General features: G+C 26.1%; 2 protein-coding genes across 2 annotated transcripts in view; one reads left to right on the forward strand and one right to left on the reverse strand.

Annotated features, from left to right (window-relative positions):
• Positions 1 to 283: 283 nt before the first annotated feature.
• Positions 284 to 5,219, forward strand: LOC129618669 (von Willebrand factor A domain-containing protein 8). The gene is made up of 8 exons (XM_055533566.1): positions 284 to 551; positions 627 to 886; positions 945 to 1,112; positions 1,186 to 1,506; positions 1,564 to 2,150; positions 2,279 to 4,408; positions 4,475 to 4,906; positions 4,983 to 5,219. The coding sequence occupies exons 1-8, from the start codon at positions 359 to 361 to the stop codon at positions 5,086 to 5,088; spliced, it is 4,197 nt and encodes a 1,398-aa protein (XP_055389541.1). The 5' UTR covers positions 284 to 358; the 3' UTR covers positions 5,089 to 5,219.
• A 679-nt stretch (positions 5,220 to 5,898) lies between these two features.
• Positions 5,899 to 13,335, reverse strand: part of LOC129618671 (mitogen-activated protein kinase kinase kinase 7) — a 33,084-nt gene continuing 25,647 nt past the window's right edge. The window contains exons 7-8 of the mRNA XM_055533567.1: positions 7,894 to 8,357; positions 5,899 to 6,307 (exon numbers count right to left, since the gene is read on the reverse strand). Coding sequence (XP_055389542.1) covers positions 6,071 to 6,307; positions 7,894 to 8,357 — 701 coding nt within the window. The 3' untranslated portion in view covers positions 5,899 to 6,070. The remainder of the gene's footprint in view (positions 6,308 to 7,893; positions 8,358 to 13,335) is intronic.

Genomic DNA, 13,335 nt, shown 5'->3' on the forward strand with positions numbered 1-13,335 from the left:
TGCGAGAACGAACGTATTGATAAAAAGGTGGATGAAAAATATGAAAACAAGAATTTTTTTTTTTTGCTTCTGTTTTTGCTCTACAATTAAAAAAAAATATTTCTCTTTCAATGTTTGTTTTCTTGCGTTCTCTCTTCTTTATATTACGATCTATATCTTGCATCTTTTTCTATACACGTGCGTTTTTTCAGTTTTCTTTAGTTGTGACGTCATCACCTTTGACATTACCAGCTGATTTTGATTTTATCAATTAAAGTTTTCATGTCATACTTTCCTTCTGTTGTTATTGCTGCTGGTTGGCTTTTTTAATTTGTAAAATAAATTTTGTATATTTAATTAAGATTTAATGTAAAATAAAATGTTTTTAAAACGTAGTTTAAGCGGTTCTAGTATAACAAAGTGTAATATTTTTAGAAAATTTAAATTAGGTCAATATAATACTGTATATTATTGCACGAAACACATTGAGGGCGAAGGTCGAATTGTTATAGGTGATGTAACAAAGGATGTAAAAACACCAAAAAATCCCGAGTTAATTCCCCAAAACTATAGTAAGTTAAATATATAAAATTATATCTATGTAAAGATGCATTAATTATAAAAATCAACGATATTGTATATTTTAGTTAAATTAGATAAAAATGGAGCTTTAAAATTTTCTCAATCTACTTTGCATAATTTAAGATGGATGTTTCAAAAAGATAATTTAAAACAAGATATGTTTCTTTTGGGATATCCTGGTCCATCAAGAAGAAATTTGGCTATGCAGTTTTTGCAACTTACCCAAAGAGAGCTTGAATATCTTTCTTTGAGTCGCGATACCACCGAAAGTGATTTAAAACAAAGAAGAGAAATAAAAGATAAAGAAGCAATTTATTTTGATCAAGTAATTTTTTGTACACTTAGTGGATTATGAATTCTAAATAAAAATTTGTTTTTTTAAGTGTGCTGTTAGAGCAGCTCAAAATGGACGAATTTTAATTTTAGATGGTGTTGAACATGCTGAAAGAAATGTTTTACCGATTTTAAATAATTTGCTAGAAAATCGAGAAATGCATTTAGAAAATGGAAAATTTCTTATGGCACCTGAACGCTATGATAAGTTATTAAAAGTAGATTAAATTTAAACTAATAATCAAAAGCATAAAATTTTAATTTTTTTTTATTACTTTGAATTAATTTTAGGAATATTCGAAATCAGAACTGGATAAGTGGGGACTAATTAGAGTATCTGAAGATTTTAGAATAATAGCACTTGGTCTTCCAACCCAAAAGTATAAAGGAACACCATTGGATCCGCCATTAAGATCCAGATTTCAGTCTAGAAATATAACTCATTTATCCTTTGAAGAGATTTTAAAAGATTTGAAAGAAATCGCTCCAAATGCAAACGAATATGATTTAAAAAAAATTCTTTCTTTTGGATTGGCAATTCATGCTTCAGAGCCAACAGCAAATGTTCCTGATTTTCCGATCGATAATCTTCATTTGATTGCAAAAATAATGGTAAATTATATGTGTATCGAATTATTTAAATACTTATTCAAATTATTGAATTTTTAGAACAATAATTCAGATATTTCAGTACATGAAGCTATATGTTCATTATACCCATATAGATTTGCATTATCTAAAGAAAATTTGGGGCGGGTGAAGACTTTGTTCGAACAGTTTGAAATTGATTCGAAAACTAATAAACCGATAAGCACATTAAAAGTAGGTGAAAAAATTGCAGAAGATAATTCAATAACAATAAATATTGATGGCAATGAAATAAAAATTTTGGGTGGAAAAAATGAACTGAGTAATGAAATTAAAAAAGGATTCGTTGACTTAGATCATCAACGAAATATATTGGGATCTATGTATCGTATGTATTCTGCTGGTGATTTTTGCCTAATTGGACCAAAAGGAGTTGGGAAATCTACCTTAGTCAATCAAATTCTCAGACAAATCGGACAATCTATAGAACCAATGGTGCTTTATGAAGACATGACTTCTAGAGACTTTATACAACAAAGAATAACAACAGTCAAAGGGGACACTGTTTGGAGGGATTCGCCTTTAGTTAGAGCAGCCGTAAATGGAAGTGTGGCTGTTCTTGATGGAATTGATCGACTCCATAAAAGCACAGCGTCAATTTTGCAAAGGTATTTTTTTTATGTAACACTTTATATATTCTCTTTAATGATATGTAAATAAATATTATAACTTAATTATACGCATTGAATACTAATTTAATTAAGTAAAATATTGTTTAATTATGTAAAATTTTTAGATTAGTTCATGATAGAGAGCTACAATTATGTGATGGAACAATTTTATTACGAAAAGATAGATATGATGCCCTTTTATCAAAAGGTTTTAGCAAAGAAGATTTAATTTTAAAAGGAATTTTCCCAATGCATCCAGCTTTCAGAATAATAGCTTTGGCAGAACCTCCTACTTTAAATTTAGCATCAAAAACAAATAATTGGCTTACTTCAGAAATTTTAAGTCTTTTCTTATTTCAAGATGTACGGCCTCTTAGTAAAAGTGAGGAAGTCCAAATTATTGAGGAACTTTATGGTAACGTTCACTCAGATATGCATAAAGTGATTGAGTTATCTCATATTTTAAGAGATTCCAACAACTCAGCTCATGAAAATTTAGCAGATACATTAAGTACACGACAATTGTTGAAAATAGCCCATAGAATGTCAGTGTTTCCATCAAATGGAAATGAAGAAAATTCAATGAATTCCTTATATGAAATTCTTCAAAACGTATTTTTGGCCAAATTTATGCCCGCGTTACCAAGAGCAGCTTTAGAAAATGCTATGGCAAAAGCTGGTATTGAAAAACCTAGAAGAAATAAAAAAATAACTAAAAAGATTGAAGTAAAAGACAACATTTTAAGAATTGGAAGTACTGAGATGAAATTAATGAAAACGGAATTTGAGTCGAAAGTTCCAAGCACTTTATTTTACGACATTCCACACCATGTTGAACTTTTAGAAAGGCTTTTACAAGATTTTATCATTGGCGAACATATTTTATTGGTTGGTAATCAAGGCGTAGGAAAAAATAAATTGGTAGATAAATTATTGCAACTAATGAATAAACCAAGGGAGTATCTACAATTACATCGTGATACTACAGTTCATAGTCTAACGGTGCAATCAACTTTAAGAGATGGTCAAGTGGTTTTTGATGATAGTCCATTAGTTAAAGCTGTTAAAGAAGGTCACGTATTGGTGATTGATGAAGCAGACAAAGCTCCCGTTAATGTGACATGTATTTTAAGAACTTTAGTGGAAAATGGGGAAATGTTTTTATCAGATGGACGAAAAATTGTTCCCAAAGGAAGTACTCAGTTTAATAAAGCGGGAATAATTGAAACTCACCCCGATTTTAGAGTAATAGTTTTAGCTAATCGTCCTGGATTTCCCTTCCTGGGAAATGATTTCTTTGCGTCATTAGGAGATGTGTTCAGTTGCCATGCTGTCGACAATCCTTCTCCTGAATCTGAAATATACTTGTTACAGCAATATGGACCGTCAGTTCCTAGAGAAACGTTATCAACTTTAGTGAATGCATTTGGCGAATTACGTCAAATGGCTGATGAGGGGCTTTTAAATTATCCGTACAGTACACGTGAAGTTGTAAATATTGTTAAACATATAGAAAAATATCCAAATGATTCAATGTCAGAACTTGTCGGAAACGTTTTAGACTTTGATAGGTACTCGCCGGAAACTTTAGACCAAGTGACAGATGTTCTTTTAAAGCATGGACTTAACATTGGAGCTTATGCAAAGAACGAATTGTCTGTTCTAAGAAGGAAAAAGGAAATACAATTGACCGTAGAACGCAAAAGTGGCTTAGATGTTTCTTCGCCCAAGCATGGTAAAATTGACCCTAACAATGAACCGCATGTAGGTGGTAATACTTGGGCTGGTGGAACTGGTGGTAGAGATACTGCTGGTCTAGGTGGAAAAGGTGGACCGTATAGATTAGATGCAGGACATCAAGTCCATCAATTATCAGATGCTGAAAAGGATGATATACCAGAGGAAGTTAAAAAGGCAGCTCGTGAAATGAATCGTAAAGCATTTGCTGAAAAATTAAAAGAAATTAAAATGTCAGAGCACGACTACAAAATATACGCTCAATTTAGTGCACCAAACCGAAAACAAGTTCAACAAATCAAAGCAGTTTTAAATGCACTTCAATCGAAAAATAAGGAGCGTCAATGGCAAAAATATCAAACATCTGGGGAACTTGATGATACCAGACTAATAGAAGGAATTACTGGTGAAAAAAATATTTACAAAAAAAGAGGGGAAGCTAGTCCGTGGACCGATCAAGTTAATGAAAAGCCAAACCGTTTGAAATTAGTTGTAGATGTCTCTGGCTCTATGTATAGGTAATTATATTTTTTGATTTTTTAAAAATTTTTTAAATTAATTGCAATATTTCGACTTCTTGCTAGATTTAATGGATACGATGGTCGCTTAGAACGTGAAATGGAAGCAGTTATTATGGTAATGGAGGCTTTTGAAGGATATGAGAAAAAAATTGTTTACGATATTGTTGGACATAGTGGAGAAACAGCAGGTGAACCGTTTGTTGTTTCTGGGAAGCCTCCATTAACAGATAAAGAAAGACTTCATGTCATCAAAATGATGCACGCTCATGCCCAATTTTGTTGGTCAGGTGATAATACATTAAAAGCAACAACGTTTGCGATTGAAGAATTAGCCAAAGAGGATAATGATAATTCTATAGTAATTGTTTTAAGTGATGCAAATTTGTCACGTTATGGTATACCTCCAACTGAATTAGCAAAAGCATTGATGGAAGGTGAACCAAAAATTCAATCATTTGTTATTTTTATTGGAAGTTTAGGTGATCAAGCTGATACGTAAGTAAAATGAACTTACTAATTATGAACGAATATTTATTATAACATTGTATTGAAAAATATTCTTATATTTTAGAATAAATTCAGAAATGCCACCAGGGCGAAGTTACGTTTGTATGGATTTAATGCAGTTACCTCAAATTTTGAAACAAATTTTCACAACTTCCCTAATGGTGTCTTAAAATTAGGAAATAAATTAAAATAAGTAAAAATAGAAAAATCCTATTTTATGAATTCTCTAACTCACATAAATAAAGAATTGCTTTATTTTCTATATGAAAATTAAAACGTTTTTCATTAAACTAATTAAATGTCTCCCAAACAACAAATCAATTGATTAGATTCACACTTGACTTGTATTACCAAATAATGTTTGACCAAAAACTTCATTCTATTGTAAAGCGATTCTTTTAGAATTCAAATGTTAATCTTGTTAAAGAAAACATAATATTTAAATGTGTTTAAAGTTGATATTTAGTACTTTGAGATTAAAATATTTTGAAATTGTTTAAAAAATTCGGTTAACAATTTTATTGGCACATAACTTACAAAAAAATATAATAATTTTGGAAGAAATGTAACATTTTCATAAAAAAAAAGTAAAATTTTTTTTACAATTTACTTGCTATTATTTAAATAAACAAGATACAATTTTTTTTTTCATCACAATTAAAATATTATAGTCGACATAACAATAAAGTCGAAAATTAATAAAATTTTCTTAAAACTAATAAATCTTAAAATTAAACAAACTGCTCTTATTTAATATTATGTATTATATTAACTTAAAAATTAAAAATCTTATAATTTTAGGGGAATAAAGGTATACTTGAAGATTAAATTATATTAAACCTTTTATTTATAAAACTAAATTTTAAATAATTATTAACGCATTTTAATAATATGCAATAAAAATTTTCATTTTAAAAAAAAACATTATTACATTGAATAAAAAAATGCACTTAAAATACTACAAAATTTATTCTTAAATTTATTTTCTATAAACAAACATAGATAGATAGAATGGGGAAGAAAATTCAATATTATTACATATTATGTAATAATTTTTATTGTAAAATTTCGAATCACAGCTGATATATTTAGTCGAACAACATATTTTCGTGTATATTTATAGGATTTATTGTTTCATATATGCAAAACATGCTATAATTGATCTTTAGGTTGTCCACCTCGGTCACCTGGTACAACAACCCAACCATTTTCGTCAGTTGAATCAATTGATGGTTGACGTTGATACTGATGCTGTTGTAATTGTTGTTGGTGTTGTTGCAACAAAAACTGTTGATGATTTTGTTGCTGTTCAATTTCTTGCATTCTTTGCAATTCTCTTAATTCTTCCAATTGTTGTTGCAAATACTGTTTCAGTTCTGCTAGCTCTTTCTAAAAATAAATTATTACAGAAAATTTATTAATATAAAAATTTCCTAATGACGAAATAATTTTTGCAAATTTTATGTAATATTGTGTATGTATGTATGTATATGTATTATACGAAAATATAAGAAAATAGAAAATTTTCTATTTAAAATTTCTGAAATGAATTTTCTTGTTTTAGTTATAGAAGCAGAAAGTAAAAATGTTTAAAAATATTTCGAGGAATTATAATAATGCAGACTTGAAAGTAATCTTAAATAAAATATAAAATTATAATATACATGTAAATTATATTTAGTTGGCTAAAATAAAGGAGCGACAAGCATACGAATGCAAATTTCTTAAAATTTTAAAAGTGCTGCAAACGTGGTATGGGACTTAATGTAATTTTTTGTTACAACAATTAAGTAATTTTATAACTATAAAAATTATTTTGCAATAATCTGCTTAGTTATTATGAAATTTTGGCAAATATGTATAGGCATAGGTAGACTTGATGTAGAATTATTGCTTATAAATTCGAAAAATCAAATTTTGCAACTATCTGATTGCGTATTCATACGTTTACAAATGTATGCGGTACTCAAAAAGATACTCAAATTGTATGACGATTTCATTATCTAACAGTAACCTGTGTACTAATATAACGGTTTAATATAACAATTTGCATTATTAGCCACTTAATATAGTAATAACTATAACAGCTTTTCGGGACACGTTTTTGAACGTGTGCCAGAAACCTTGGCACTAACCTTGTTCTAAGTTTTATTAATGATTTTAATTTCAAAAAAGCTAATAGCCTTAAATTTTCATTTTATGTACGTGAAAAAGATAAAGATAACAAAAAAAAAGAAGATTTAATCACACATCTGACATTTCTGACGTTTGCCAATAAATTATATTTCTTTTTTTTTCTCTCTCTTAGTATTACTTTTAGTTTTAATTACGTCACTATAAGAAAAGCCAAAATATATGCCAAGACTTTTCTTTCTCTATTGATCATCTATACATATATATATTTTTTTGTTTCTTTTATTCTCTACAACCTCCCACTATCAATCTATAACACAATTTTGGTTGTTGATAGGAGATTTTATCAAAATTTATTTAAGATACTCGTATCACTTAAATATTTCAACATTTTTTAATTATCTACAAGTATATAAATATATGAGAAATCTACATATATTTTATGTTTAAAATGGAATATAATAAATTATATTTTATTTATTTTAAATTGAGTAATCATTGTTATCATTTAAAAGTCTTAAAATTGAAAATATATAAAAAATATAAAATTTTTGGAGAAATTTCTGGAAAAATCTGAATAATTCAGTCCAGCTAGGCATCATCTAAAAAATTGGTTAACATGGTAAATAAAAATTTTAAAATATATTTACTCATAATATGGGTTCCAAGCGATAAAAAATAGATAATCTGAAAGTTCTATTGTAAATGCCTTCTAAATAAATTAAAAGGATTTATCTGACTTGTTTAAGAAATAAGAAAGGATGTTATAGAATTGCAAATACACCATAATGTATACGAGTATGAATAACATGTAAGTTTATATACAAATATTGACAACATACCTTCTCAGCCACTTTTTTAATAAATTGTAATTTTCGATTTCGTTCTTCTGGTTCCATTGAATCTAATAATTTTTGTTTTTCAGCGTTAGCATAATAAAGTTCTTCATCAACTTGTAAATATTCTTTTGCTAATTTTTTATGTTCTTTAAATATTTTTTGTGATAGTTTATTATTTGGATCTGGTGTTTCCGGTTGAAGTTCAGAATCTAATATTAAATGATATGATTCATCTGCATCATCAATATTAGAATCATCATCGTAACCATCTGATGTTTGATTATCGACTATTGAAACACGAACACCGGAACTATTAGTGGCGCTAACCCCACTACCACATTGTGTATTTATATTATGATGTTGCTGATGTGATATTAAAGATGATGTTCTAATTGTTGAATCATCATCTCTATTATGAACGGCTTTCGTTTCGGTTATTGTTAATCGTTCCTTACCATCATTTTTTGCTAAAATTAAAAAATAAAATCATTTAAATTAATAAAAAAACAAGAAAAATCAAAAGAAATATTGTGATTTAAAGGTTATTAAAAAAAAAAAAATTAAGAATGCGTAGGGTGTTTTTTTTTTAACAATTAATATAAAAATGATAGAACTTGCAATTGCAATTGAAGAAAATAACATTTAAATTCGATGTTCTTCAAATTATTGATTACTTGGTATCATCGTTATATAGAAAATGGCATATATATACCACGCCTTTCCTTGACACAGTTCGTTCTGAAACCTCAATTTTGGTTACTAATGGCACGAATAATGTATACTTCAAAGGTATTAATAATGTTGCTGGTTAAATTTTCACAAAATATGAGTTAATGATGTCAGAGTATAAAATCCAACAAGTTGCAGATTTCGGTGCTAAAAAACTCGTTAAAATGTGAATATAATATCATTAATATAATTTAAGCAAAACGGCGACAATTTTTCATTATAAATTTAAACACGTTTGGTGACAATTTCTCAAACGCGAGTAGATTCATTTCTAGAGTATTACAGATCATAAATATTAAAATGTCAACAACTCCTTTATCCTAAAAAATTATCCCTTTCGCAAGTTCTATCCAAACAAAAATAGAAAAAAACACCCTATATTTAAAAACATTAAAGTATAGAAGAAAGTTTTTCAATACAAAGAATTTTTTTTGATTTCGTACTGTAAATAATCCAACAGCTATGCAAAGAACTTTGATGATTTGAAAGCAAAGTGGCTGTTTCACACATTTTTCTACTGTTTTTTTTTTCTTTATTAATTGCTTTTAGATTCTGTATTACAAATAAAAATTTATTTTAATTATTTATGAACTTGTAATCACATTTTTATAATTTTGTTTAAATTACTTATGAATTTAATTAATTTTTATTTTAATTTTGATTTTATTAATCACTGATTCAGTTACAAATTGTGTAGATTTAAATTTTAACGAAAGCATGATGATTTTAAATTGTATAACAGTTAAGACTTTATTTATTTGAATTAGCTTAGGATTAGGAATTTATAAGGATGAATTGTAACAAGGTTCAATAAAATACTTTGTCCGGAATTTGTTAATGACTTTTATTTGCCGCGGCTATTTGAAAAAATAATTCTAAATTTTTAAAAGTGTAAGAGATTTTTATTAAAAAATATACATGATTATTTTTCGTGTGTCATTTTTTATTCTAGTACTTCCATATAATTTTCAATTTAAAAGAAAATCTAAAATTTTTAAAGTGTGAACATTTTTCGTAATTAAACTTTAGATTCAGAAATATTTTTCATTAGAATAATTTTTAAAATTATCGAAATTATTTGAAGTCAAATTAATATTACCTATATTATTTACATTACTGTCTCGAATGTATGAGTATGTATGTATCACGAAGAAAGCTACTTACGATATTTGAATTTTTTTCGAATTAATTGTTTACTTAGAAACTCTTTTATTATAATATAGAAATCCTTCAAATTGTTTATACGTGCTATAATTGATTTTTTTTAATTTAAATTACTTATGTACACAGTATACATTGATTATGTAAACATAATCATCCTATAAATATGTAATAAATAAAACAATTTCTTTTTTTAAATTTACTTTTTTTTCATTATTGTACGTTATTGTGTTATGTACATACATATGAGCATATATAATTCATATAAAACGCACGTACATATTTTTGTATTTTTAACATCTTAAAATGGGCAATCTGATTTTCAATTATGTTTACCAAAAAGAAGTCATGTACTGGCAAATAGAGAGAAGTATTCCGTTTAAAATGTTCATTATTAATTAAGATATTAAAGGGATATCAAAAGCCTTATAGGATATTCTATAAATTAAATTAATTTCGAGGGTCATTTCTGGTTTGATTCTGCAGAAAACATTTCCTTCTTTATTGCCACAGATTAAGAAGTCTTCAAAATTTTTATTAAAATTATGTAGCTTAGAAGGTAATGAAAGATGTCTTATTTTGAGTCAAAGTTAAATCTCTCAATGAAGTAAATTGGTTACTTTGAAGTAATTTTGTTAGTTTTCTTAAAAGAAAATTCAACATCACTTTTAATAGGGTTGAAGTTGGATTAAATTTTGTAATGGTAACATACGAATTTTCATGAGTTTGGCTTGAATGTAATGAAGAAACGAATTAATTTTAAATATTATTCCAATGTAATGCTATGTATATACTATTATATATGTTTATTATGATAAAATAACAATAATTCCATATTAATTTTCCTCAGTAAAATGTTTATCAAAAATTGTAAAACAAATATTCGCGGAATAATTTCATTAATTTAAAAAAAAACAATAATATTTTCATATACTCCATATAAATAATGATTATTAATTTTAATTATTCTCTATAACCAAATTAAGTTACAACTTTATAATGTTTTCTTCATAATTCTGATTTTTAAACAAATTATTTCAATTGAAATTCAATTTGTGTGCAATAAATAAACAAACAATTCTAATTACTGTCATGCATCATGTTATTGTGATAATTATGCATAATCATTGAATCCCCAATGACTTTAAAATAAAATTATTTTAATTAAATACAGTATATATATGCTTTATTGTAAACATTAACAATAGTTTTGTATGAATTAAAAATGATTGCCCCAAAAACAAATTTAAAGTAAACAAATAATAAACATATTGGATGTAGATGTAGAATTCATTTTCAAATTTGTTACTCTCTTATTCTTCTTTTCGGGGTAAAAAAAGCTATAATACATGGAATAACGCAAAGTATAAAATCTTTCTTTAAATGGTGATTCATTGCTACCGACTTTCTAAAGCTTTCCAATATAATAAATTTTTATTTTATTTTCGTTTTTTTTTGTTAAATTTTCATCTAAATATTCTGTTTTGTTCTTCTATATATTTTTTGGCCAAACTATAAATAATTTTTGTGTATACTTTTATGTAAATAAAAAAATATTACAAATTCAATATAAATTACATAATTTATGTAGAAAAATAATTAAATTTTGAAAATTTTCATAAGTTAATCTTAAAGTATTCTAATCATCGCTTATTAAATTTTAAGGTTGCCTTAATGCAGAAAGACGATTTTTAAATTAATTCCAGAAATTTATGTAAAATATTAAGAAATCCAATTTAAGTTCCAGTAAAATAAGAAATCTATACTGTATTTTGGAACTCAAGACATAAATGAGAATTAAATGAGTTCGAAGAAATCCAATATTATGCATATTTTGAGAAAATTAAATAGCTAAAATCAAAATCGTTCGATCACATCTCTTAAAACCAAATAGGCATATCATTTTGAGTTTCCAATGTTCCGGATTTTTGAACCAATATGTGACTTTTAGGCTTAACGTAAAAATTTCCACATTTAAATTGCGTCAAATAATTTTTAAATTTCCAAAATATCATAAAAATTAATTAAATTCATTTCAATTTGTAAGGAAACAAAAAAAAACACATTTTCCACCCACTTTTCTTTTAAATAATTTAAAATTTATTTTCAGTGTTTTTTTTCTTTAAAAAAAAAGGAAAGAAAAATAATTTTTTTTTTTAATAAACCGCAATTGATTTTTTATTTTATATTTTTTTAATTAATTTTAATTTTAATATCTTGCAAATAAATTTCCAATAATTTTCTCCAAAATAATCATAATTTAATTATCGAGACGAGACTCCGTAAATTTCTTAATATTTTTATGTAAGAAGTTTTCACGATTAAATCTTAACGAAGACTAAAAGAAAATTTACTTTTCTTAAATAAAATATGAAAAACTACAAAAAGGGGAAGAAAATAATAACAATAAAAATAGAATAAGTTGAAATTTCCACACTTTTTATTTCAAAATCATCATAATCGAACCAAATATGATGACGTCGTCTTCCATATACTGAATCTATTCATAATATGTACATAAATATTTAAATATAATATTATATGCGCGAATATATATATGAAAATATGATGAAATAAATTTCTTTTTTTATATTCGAATTTATGAAATTATAATGAGTGTGTCTATATTTGCTTTTATATATGTATGGATGCTACAATTTGAATATTAACATATAGCAGTTCTAAAGTAATAAAGATCTTATAATTTTTATATGAAATGGATGCGATTAGATTTTTTACATGTAAACAAAAATAGTGATGTTTTTATGTTATAAAAGTTGAAAACTGTACAAGCAATTTCATTCGAAAAACAAGAGAGTCTGGTTGAATTGATAAGTTCTTCATTTGGTGATACTATATTCATCAAATTGCTCTTCCATATAAATAAATTCGAATGAAACTGCAAATGCATTTTAAAGTAGAATTTTTATCTTGAACAAGTGAAAATAATTTTTTTTTTTTGAAAAACATTAATCATGCTACTTAAATTATTTTCATTAACAAACTCAAACTATGCAATCCAAATTATAACAAATTATTGCATACTTTTCGGCGAAAGAATAAATATTAAAAGTAACGTCAATATAATGTAGATTTTGTAATTCACTTATGGGAATTATAATAAATAATTGTATTTTCTGATTTAAAGATATTTACAATTAGATTTCAATACAAATTTTGAAAAGTCCATAGTTTCGGAAATATAATGTGCCGAAAATTGAAATTTTTACTAAACTCAAAAGGCGTAACTTTGAGAGATGTGGTAAAAAATTTTCTTGTAACGAAATGATTTGTTTATTAATGCCTAGAAGCGTTCTACCATCTAGGAAAAAACGATATTAAAAATTTAAAAAGGTTGAAAGTTATAAACAGATCTCTTGATAACTTATTTCAGTTATTATTTGAAATTATTATTTGAAAATTTTACTATCTCCGTGCCCTCTCAAAAGTTATTTTTTGTGTATTTTTGCTGTGGAATCAACAAATATTTTGAATAATTCTGCAAATTGGATTGCGATATAGAAAAAGATTACAATAACAAAATGCCTGCAATCG

The sequence above is a fragment of the Condylostylus longicornis genome, unplaced genomic scaffold (assembly GCF_029603195.1).
Source record: "Condylostylus longicornis isolate FDR11 unplaced genomic scaffold, ASM2960319v2 ptg000010l, whole genome shotgun sequence".
NCBI lineage: Eukaryota > Metazoa > Arthropoda > Insecta > Diptera > Dolichopodidae > Condylostylus > Condylostylus longicornis.